Source organism: Platalea leucorodia, assembly GCF_965183815.1.
Source record: "Platalea leucorodia genome assembly, chromosome: 14".
NCBI classification, from domain to species: domain Eukaryota; kingdom Metazoa; phylum Chordata; class Aves; order Pelecaniformes; family Threskiornithidae; genus Platalea; species Platalea leucorodia.
In genome coordinates this window covers 8233383-8243969 of record NC_138836.1, presented here as the reverse complement: position 1 = coordinate 8243969, position 10587 = coordinate 8233383, and the positions used below count along the sequence as shown (strand labels likewise).

At 49.2% G+C, this 10587-nt stretch overlaps 1 protein-coding gene across 1 annotated transcript; it reads right to left on the bottom strand.

Moving 5' to 3' along the window:
• Positions 1 to 6456: 6456 nt before the first annotated feature.
• Positions 6457 to 9867, bottom strand: CACNG5 (calcium voltage-gated channel auxiliary subunit gamma 5; the record flags this gene model as incomplete). The annotated part of the gene is made up of 5 exons (XM_082327116.1): positions 6457 to 6714; positions 7122 to 7267; positions 7902 to 8042; positions 8810 to 8896; positions 9660 to 9867. 5 exons carry the CDS (start codon positions 9865 to 9867, stop codon positions 6457 to 6459), a joined length of 840 nt encoding a protein of 279 aa, XP_082183242.1.
• Positions 9868 to 10587: the final 720 nt, after the last annotated feature.

Genomic DNA, 10587 nt, shown 5'->3' with positions numbered 1-10587 from the left:
CAGGCAATATGGACTTTGTTCCAAAACGAGCAATTTAAGCAGAACCTGAACACGCTGGCTCAGGCAGCCCTTTGAGCAGCCTGGGCTGCGTCGGCCTCTGTTCAAGCAGCTGCAAACCTGAATGGGCCCAAGCCATCAAACACCTTCTCTGCACCCCACTCACACGGGGTTTTTCTCTTAGAAAAATGAATTCACACTGCCCTAACAATAAAGATTAAAAGCAGCTGCATTTCATCACAGCCAGAAGATTTATTGGGAGCCAATGACAAAAATGATGGCTTATTGGGGAATAACCTTGAATGCTGGCGCTGCATATTTTCAAGGCATATTAATCACAATTTGTGTGTGAATGCTTCTCCTTTCACTGGAAATGGAAAGAGGGGTGAGGCTTGGGGATTTCTGAGATGGTTTGATGAAAAATGCCGGACAGAGCCTGCAGAACACCGTGGTACAAACTGCTCAGGCCTTGAAAACATCCACTTAGAGCCAATGTATTCCTCAAATACAGCCCCTGGGACAGGAGTCTGGCAACACAGTCGAGTGGGGCTAACCTTTTGTTGAAATACTGCTTTTCTGTGTTGCAAATTGTAGTAGTATTAAAAAAAAGTCTTTCCCCTACTGAAGACTGAATTGGCCAGAGACTCAAAGATGAAGTGGTGTGAAAACAAGAAGGATGTTGGCACAGTGATGCTACACACTGACCGCAGCTGCTGCCGTGACGGGCACCAGCTACAGGACAGCCACGCTGACAGCGTCATCTCCTCTTCATCCATCCCCGTTTTCACTGGAATCACTTGTGACACAAGCCAGCATGACTGACCGGCTAAAGGCCCTTCCTTGTGTCACCTGGAGGGACATGGTGGGCACAGCTTATCGCAGTGCTCAGCACCGCAGTGCCCGTCACAGAAATCAATGTGACCTGGGCACGTATTTTGCTAATCACATATTCTGCAGCCGCGGGGAGGGCCAGGCGATGGGCAGTCCCACGCCGTCCAGAGCCACCTCTCCTTTCCTTTCAAGGGTTACATCCAGGGGGCTGGTTTGCAATTAAAGATACACAGGATAAACGCTGCAGCCATCGCCTGCCCATTATAATCCCTGATTGCAGAGGTCATTATAACCCAAAATCTAAGGTGTATAAAACCGCACATGAAGATAAAGCAAAGAGGCAGTTCTTCTCTTTCTATAATCTACTGTATCCATGGGAACAGGTTACAATTTGATATCTACACAATAGCAATAGACAGAAACCCTGCGGTGCATGGAGGAAAGGTCAGCTGAGCACCCTGGCCGTGGCAGGGCATGTGGGGTGGCACCTGCTGAGCAGCCAGGGTGCTGGGGACACCCTGCTCCCCACCCCAGGAGTCACAGCTTTAATATGTACAGGACAGCTGTGGTGCAGCCAATTTGCAGAAATAAAAGTTAAAAAGCTGATGTGGTTCTCGGGGGGGGGAGAGATGGCAGAGCAACCTGTCCCGTGCAGCAAGGGCTGCTGCAGCGAGGTGAAGAAGACCCCACCAGGAGGCCCTAAAACTGGATGAGAAAAGCGAGGAGGAAAAATGCTGTTTTTTTCTAGTTAGGTTTGAATGTCAATCATCTTTTGTGGTGGGAAAAAAATTGGAAAGAAATACAAAATCTCATAAGGAAGGAAGGAAGAAGAAGAAGAAGAAAATAAATATCTCTCAGCTGCTTCTCATTAGTGGAGGAATATTTACTTGGGTGAATACTTTGCCTGTTCACACAGCATCCCCACCATGGACATGCCAGTTCTGCACAGCTAACAAGCTATCAGCGGGGAGGAATAAGACTATTTAATTTCTTAGCACACCTTGAATAGCCCATGGGGGTTAACTCACATTTGGGAAAATGAGTACACAACCCTGACAAATAGTATTAATAATGCAACACGAGGACTTGTGAGCAGAGCGCTGTGTACTAGAAACCCCCAAACTGCCTTCGCCATGCCTGAGTCAGCTCTTTATCCTGCCACAGTGATATGTAGCTGAAATCCACCCTAATAAAAATACCTTTGGGTTTGGTCTGCTCGAAGCTGATGAAAGGGCACAGGTCCTGCGTCCAGAGAAGGCAACAGCAAGGTTCATCTGGGGCTTCCCCAGCTGTAGGGATTTGCTCTCCCCCCACCCACCCAAGCAGCAGCTCCATGCCATCCTCCCGGGCAAGAGCAGGACCAGGTTGTCCCAAAATACCTGCCCAGACCTCACCTCACCCCAGCAGCAGCTTTACTGACAGCTCAGCAGTGCTCTTGGTCTGCATCCCTGCTGGGAGGGGTTACTGCCCAGAGGGGGGTCTTGTCTCACCTTAACCTTCCTGGTGGCTCCTCCTGTCCACTAGCAAGAGAGGTGCAAGGGGAGCAGCCCTGGAGGGCATTTCAGCTGTACCTATATGTAAATTTATATAGAGAGCGATATTTTTTTCCACTGTGCAAGAGCGAGCTCTGGAGCCATGAGCTGCTCCAGCAACAACTGAGGGAGAACGTGGCCCAGCACAGCCTCATTATTCCTGCCTACTTAATTACTGCTCACTACTGGTCTCTAATGAACCTCTTGCATCCATACCTCATGATTCAATAAGGGCTTTCAGGACACTCCTAACTAATGGGCAAAAGGAGCCCCTTCCCACCGAGGCCCCATCACACCCGGGGACATGGGAATGATGTGATGAGAGGGCGCAATGAGAAGAGCATGTCCTGGGGGTGGGAGGGCAGAGGCTGGCAGAGAGCAGCTTTCATGTCCCGGGAGATACAGGCCAAAAAATGCCTCCTTGGGCTTAGAGAAGGGGCATTTAATTTAAAAAACCCCAAACACACAGGGGGAGGGTGGCTCCCAGGAATTCCCCAAGAAGGTCTCAGAGCGCCCGTCTTCCCGAGCAGCCTCCCCCGGGCAGTTTCTCCAGTTACCATCCATCCCTCCCGGTGCCACGAACTCCATATGGCACCCAGGCTGCGGGATGGATGTGTGCTGTGTGGGAGGCTGGTGGCAGGGAAGGAAACAGCTTCAGCCCGCTGCAGTCCTGAGCAGCACCGGGGAGCAGCAAAATGTGCGTGGATCAGGCAGGGCTGGGTTTTTATTTAACCCTTACTCTCAGTAATTTGCTCTAATGCTATAGTTCAAGCAGACACAGCCGCAGGCACAAAGGGTCTGACACCGATTAGTCATTCATGCAAAACAAGAGATTTTTTTGCTTCTAAGTGCAAACAATTTTCTGAGAAGTGTCAGATGAGCAATTACCTTCCTATGGGCTCGTGAGCGGCTTGACTCGTCCCATCATGGAGGTGGTGACTTTAAGGATTTCAGTCTTGCAGGGGTTAAACCGCTAATTTAATTGTTTTAGTTTTAGTTTAGTTTAAACTAAAATTTAGTTTATCCTGAAACTCCACTTTTCATTTATTGCAATCCAAGCGACAGACACAGAAAGGACACAGTGCGAGGCCGGGGTGAAGCAGGGGTGGGAGAGAGACCAAAGGAGGCAACCGTGAGGCGTTATTTGGGGAGCGAAGGATGTGGCACAACAGAGATTAAGGTGGGGTGAAACCATGCCAGAGGACTAGGAGAGGTGTTTAAATGAGTAGGTGTCCTAAGGGGGTACTACAGTTATTTATTGAGCGTTTATTGCTGTGGAGAACATCAGCCATGGGGGAGAAGGACCTCGGAGGGTGGCTGGGCTCTGCAGCTCACCCCACCACCTCGCCCATGCCACACTCATGTCTCTGTGCCTCAGAAGCTCTGGAGAAGTTTCTCCACAGTCAATGAAGGTGTGATACTTGCATTCAGAGGCCCATAGCCTTCCACGCCGAGAGCTGCTGCCATGCCAGGCACTGTTAGAGGGACAGCAATGCCACCCGGCGGCACAACTGCTGTTGCCTGTGCTTTACCAAGCACCACATCTTCCTGCCCAAAACCAGCATTTACTGAACCAACAGCAAACACTTATTTTGACAGATATCTTTCAGCAGTCTTGCACTTATGAAGGGCTTGTGCTCACTGGGTGAATGTGTGAACTCCCAGGCTCACAAATGCAGCCACATGATGACAATCTCTCCAATGAATTAAAATAATTACTTTTCTAATTCACCCCTAGACTCTGCTAAACCTTCTGGGGCCTTGAGGAAGGCGTGAAGTTTTTTTCACGTCTTCTGCTTATGTAGGCAGACATTTTAATTTATAAAATGAATAACTCTGTATTTAATGAGTACAAAGGAAAATTCCACTCGAGGACAGGGATGTCTCACGATGCTGCACAGGATTAACCACACTAAACGACTCCCCAGCGTGGAGGAACGTAGCCGTGTGGGACAGCCCTTGTGCCTCTGAGCATCAGCGGTTTTGGTGATCCTGAAGGTTTCCCTTCCAAGAAGGACTGAGAATATAAAGGATCCATCAAGGAGAAGATACAAAGGCAGCTGTCTTTGAGCCACCAGGAACCACTAACATCAAGCCCAGCAAACTAGATTGGGCTCTGGGAAATGCAAGATCGTCACTTGTGAATCCCAGCGCTTTCTTGGAACCTGATTCACACCCAACATAGAGATCACAGCAGAGAACTGATGGTTTATCTGGGTGGGGCGAACAGATGAGGATCAGCCAGCTTTGTCGCTGGATGGTGGGGCTGGGTTGTACTTTAATGCTTGAAACTTCCCAGCAGCCAGCCTGTCATGTAGCACTTACAAACTGGGTTTTAAAATGCGAAAACAGATGCTTGAGGGTAATATAAAAACTAAGGGTAAATACAACTGTGTCTACAAAAAGATGCCCTAGTTTTAAAACTCAGCAAATTAGGAGCCAGTGACACTAGATATACACTAGATATACGTTACTTGCTTATCTGAAGGAACTGGAGAGGAAATAATCCTGTTCAGGAGTTGGCTGGAAATACGCCTGCAGTGAGGTCCCACGGGACGGGCGTCAGAGTCGATGCAAATAGTGGTGCTGTGCCAGGACTTGGACCCTACTTTGGAGCAGTTTATAAATAATAAATAATAAATAATAATAAATAAATAATAAATAATAAATAAAACCAACAAATATTAAATTAAATAACAAAAAGGTGCAACATTCATTTCACGGTATGCTACAAATGAGGTTAAAGGTGTGTATATTCTGTTTGTTTTAATTACAGTAAGACAAAACAAGCTCAAATATACCAAGAATCCCTGGAGGGTTTTGTTTTGCAGAAAGGACATTTTCAGAAAGGTTTAAAATAACAAGAACAGAAATAAAGTTTGGACAAAGCTCTTTCTCCTGCGAGGCGACAAGCTCGCGGCTTGCACAGGAGCGCACGAGGGAGCACAGCCTTTTCCTTCCCTGCCCTTCGTTTTCAATCAGAGTGATGCTCTCACCCTGGCAGCTGTCAAGTCTTCTAATACCAAAATGCCAAAGCATCATATGAAATTTTAAAACTTAAAACCTCAAAATAAGGTTCATGCACACACACACACACAAAAGCAGCTAAAATACCGTATTCTGCAAAAATTAAATATAAGCCAACTACTTTGCTATGGCGCACTAGTGCCATTAATTTCAGCTACATCACTTTACACCCATTTGGGATCTCACCGTTTACCAAAATAACTTGCACTTCTGGCCATAATTTCCCCTAAATCCTGTGCCTAATGTTTCCTGTGGGAAAGTTTTTGGTAGTTTTCCACTCGATGCTGCACTGAAATTCTCCCAGTCTCTTCAGCCCCCCAGTCTATGGGATGGCAGAGGAAATCTGGGTGCTGAGCCACCCCAGGGCTGTAGTGCCTCCAGTCTAATGTGCGATATTTAAGCAACAGTTTGCAGGCGGCCACAGAGAAACAACAACCTGCTTGTGTCTAAGCCTACTGAGGTATAGTCGAGAAAGATGGCTATTTCCCATTACAGCCTGGTTAAAAGTGATATCCAGCAACAACAGATATCAATCAGTAAATACTGAATCAAGACAAAATTTATATTTTTCTAATGATGGCTATTTCTTGGAAATTCACACAAATCTTTTACGCCTGCTGGCACTTAGGCCAGTAAATCTATAATTAAATGATACAGTCAAGTGCACAAACTTTTGCAGCCTACCTAAACCAAAAAATACACTTTTTTTTTTTTTTTCTTAGTTCTACTCTATTTTTTTTTTCTGCTCTCGAGTCCAGCCCTGGATTTATCCCCCAGGCAGAACTGCTGTTTGCTCAGCAGGATGAGCTGAAAGAAGAGGACTTTGGAGAGATTTTTAGTTATGCAGGGAAGAATAAAAAAAAAAAAAAAAAAAACCAAAGAAAGGAAAATATCCCAATTCTCTAGGTTACATTACTGGTTATATAACCAATCTCTCTGGTTATATTTACGCTCCTATAAATAGAGAATTGCCCTGAAAGAGTGGCCTAAAAAAAAAAAAAAGACTAACGGAGTCAGGACGTGGCGACCGTCGGCGCTTGGGTGGGAGCGGGCGCAGGGGTAGCGGGGCTCAGCACGGGGACGAGGACATCTGGTCGTAGTCGGGGCACTTGAGCAGAGCCGGGTAGTTACTGTTCATCTGCAGGGACGCCTCGCTGGAGATATCCGAAGGGCTGCGTCCCCGCGCCCACGCGTCCGGGTGCAAGAACTGCCCCGAGTAGTCGGAGCAGTTGCTCAGACGGGGACGGTAGAAGCCGGGGTGAGGTCGGTAGATGTCCTCCGCCGTGTATCGCTTCATGAACAGGTAAACGGACATCACCCCGGCGCTCTGCAGGGGAGAGAGACACGGCCTGACGCTCACCCTGCTAACGGCTGCCTTCTCCACCACCACCAAAACAGAACAAAAATATAAATAGCAAAGAAAGCTCTGCTGACGATGCACAAGGGCTCCCAAGGACAGTCACTTCGCTGCCCTGTTCCCCGGGTTCCTGCAGAAAATAACACGGCACAACCACATCTCCTCTGCTCGGCATCAAATCCTGTTCAAATGCCCCATCAGCGCTCCAGGCTTGGGGTCTGTCCCCACTGTATATGTCTCCCACCGTTACTATATATCTGCTCTCATAGCCTAGCCTCAAATCCCTTCTGAGTCCTCTTTTTGCTCACAGCCTCAATGTCCCCCCCAACCTGAGAACGGGATACACTCGTTACAGGGATGTGACAGATCCCAGGTACCTCCGTGAGCAGGAATGAGATGGCGGAGAAGGCAAACGACCATCCGTATTTGTAATTGAAGAACGTTTCTGAGTCCTTGGTCCTGTTCAGCATCTCGTCGTTAATGCTGGATATGTAGAGGACCAGCCCCACCACCAGGGACAGACCTGGGGGGAAACCAAGGAGAAGGACAGTGGGAAACACTTGAGGGATGAAGCCGCCGAAGAAGCACCTTCCTTTAAGACCTGACTTGTGGGTGAAAGTGTAAAAAAAGTCCTTGAAATAACCGAGGAAAGAGGCTGCTTTCGTGCTGAGCTAACCCCGGGCAGCCCTCTCATTTCACTCAAACCGTTACCTGCTCGAGCAAGTCTGTGTGTACCCGGCAGGAGCTGGCTTCAAAGCTTGGCTGTCACAGCTATTTGTTTAACACTAGCACAACACCATGAATAAAACATTCACTTGTCTCATGTAGAACCATCCCGGCTGAGCAGTTTGAAGTTTCAGATCTCTCCTGCAACCGACGTGCCATGAGAGGCGTCCTCTCCCCCAGCACCTGCTCCTGCACGGGTCGTGGGTGTTTTTCCCCACATCTCCTCGCCACTGCCACAAACGAGTTTTACACCGGGTGATTTTCCATCCTGCAAAGCCCGAGCAGGCTGCAGGGCCGAGCCGGGAGGCCCCCCAGCTGATGACTCCAAGGAGGAGCCACCACAGCAGGTCAGGAGAGCACCAGCAGCTACAAAAGCAAATGTGCTCCATGCTCAAGGATTTTCAGGAGAAAACCTGGCTAGCAAAACTCACCTGACAGGATGAAGAATATCCCCGAGACGAAGGCAAGGATGGTCCTGTGAGGCCGAATGTGGCCGATGTTGCTCAGGATGAAGCCGATGAACATGAAGAAGAGGCTGACCAGAGGGAAGGGGGTGGCAGAGCGGATCATCTCTGGCAGGAGAGGAGCAGAGGAAAGTGAGAACAGGTCAATCCTCCCACGCAGCGCGAGAAATGGGCTCGGCCGGGCGGGACGGCTGCAGCCCTGCTGCTCTCTGGCCACGTTGTGTCCTTCCTCGCTCCTGGTCAACGTGGCTGCCCCTGCACGGCTCCCCGGGCCCTGGCAGGGGCTCCCCTCATTGCCAATGAGCTGAGTAAAGACGTGACTCTCTCTGGCTGTGGAAGCGCCTGCTAATGTTTGCATTTCTGAAGGTTTCTACGTGAAGTGTTACATAGGGGAAAAACCGTCGGAACTTGCATTTTTCTCTAGCTTTGCTGTGAAACTGTTTGCTGAACACTTCTATTTATTAAATCAGAAATGACTGCAGAATTCATCGTGAGAGCTGTGACACTCCATCCTTAATTTATCCCACTATGTAATGCATAAAATTGACTGCTATAATAAATACAGCTGCAAATTACAGAGAGGAGACTATAAAGCCAAATACTTCCATAAACATCAGTGCTGAATAGCCAGTGACAGAAAATTGTACAGCTTAGATCCTCTGTGAGCATCCTACCATTAGAAAGGGATGTCCCCAAAAGCGTAGGAGCATATTGGGTAATTCACGTAGTAAAAAATGTAGTTGCATCCTTGCATGGTAGCACTGTCAAGGAACTAGGAGCTTCTTCAGCAAGGACAAAGATTTCTTGGGGGGATCCCTAGTGACCCTTTGGTGCTTTGCAGGACACAAAGAGTAAGGCCCCACCGAACCACTTACTCAGGACGTTGACTGTGGATTCAGACGTCAGCTGGATGTTCATGGGCATGACATATTCGATAGTGAAGCACCGGCCCCGCTCTTCACCTGCAGCAAACACAGACCGAGTCACACCTACAGCGTGTTTGTCTGTTTATTTCTGGTGGGGGAGAGAGTGGCTTTAAAATGAATTTCAGTGCATGCGTAAAAAACAATCTTGCTTTTTAGTGCTGCTTCCCTCTTGGGTGTCAGGGTTTGGGGCTGAAGAAAGACTCCTAACTGCCATCTCTCTTGTGCAAAAGGTTTCCCTTGTACACAGAAACGTGAACCCTGAAGCCAGAGGGTTTAAGGTCACCCCAGGGGTGGTCTCAGAGCTCCTCACCCCCCCGACTTTTTCAAAGCAGCAGTTTAAACTTCGTGACATTTCAGATCGGTCACTTTGAGATTCCTGTTCCCTTGGGTTTTATTCAACTCCGTCTCTGCAGCCAAGCCGCTTCATCAAACTTGGCGTGGATGGAGAGAACAGTCCAGCTGACCTGAATCTAAATGTTGCAGGGACAAAATGGAAAGTTTTGAGCTGCTGCCCAAGGCACTGTGGCCGCGGCATTGGATCGGAGCGGGACGGGGAGCAGCGGGGTCTGGCACGGCAGCAGCAAACTCACCCAAAGCCAGCGTGCAAAGGCACATTTATCCACCTGACTATGAAAGCTGGGCATGAGGTGATGGCATTACTCAGATTGTGCCTAAGTTTGGAAGCAAAGATGGACACAGCCTCTACAAATCCTATATTCCCCAGCCCTTTCCCATGGTATGACGCTGACGCGCAGCAAACATCACGTTGCAGGGAGCGTTTTTGGGAGGGAGGCCATACCTGCCAGAAAGCAGACCCTCCAGAGCCCCGAGTGCAGCGACAGTTTGATTTCGGCCGTCTGGTTTTGGGGCTGGACGATGCCCTCCTCCAGGTAGAGCCAGTAGTCGGTGCTGACGGAGATGCCCAGGAGGCCGAGGCCGCAGACGGCGAACACGCTGCTGAGCAGGGTCAGCGCCTTCCTGCCACAGGCGCTCATTGCCAAAAGCATGGGGGGCCGAGGCGGCGGTGGGGACAGCTGCCGGGAGAGGGGACATGGCCATCAGCACAGAGTCGTCTACTGCTTTTTGGGGGTATGGATGTATCAAAGCTTTGCTCTCTGCCCTTAATTGCTTATTTAGGTCAAGCTGAAATAAGCCATTAAAACAATCACGGTGTGCCCTGACAGATGGAGAGCTTGAACCAAATCCCACCCGACTGCTGCCCCACGCCGGCCCAGGGCTCGTGGATGTGCTGAACGCCGGGTGCCGGGGCGGGAGCAGCACGGGATGGGTGGGAGCCACTCATCGCCTCCCATTTTATTTGCTGCAGGTGAATTCCTGCTGCTCCAGCCGAACCCGGTGCTCGTCTCCCCAAGGATGAAGCCGAACCACAGCAGCTGCCGTCCTCAGAGCCTTATCTAAGGGCAGCAGTGCCAGCCAGATCTCCTTGGCACAGGAACCTGTTGAGGCTCATGGACACCTCATTAATGGATCAGCAAAAATACTTCTAGCTGCCAGACCAAAACACCCACCTGAGCAGCTCTGGTCACCACCCTGCCTCCCCAAATATTGCCATTTTCCCTCTTTACCCATTAAAGTATCAAGATCCCCATTTTCAAAAACCATGCTACATTTGTGCCCACTGAATGACATCATCAAATGCCTCGAAGCAGAGCACCGTGATGCAATAGCCTGCCTTTTTTGCTTTTTAGTGTGCTTGCCGGATTGGA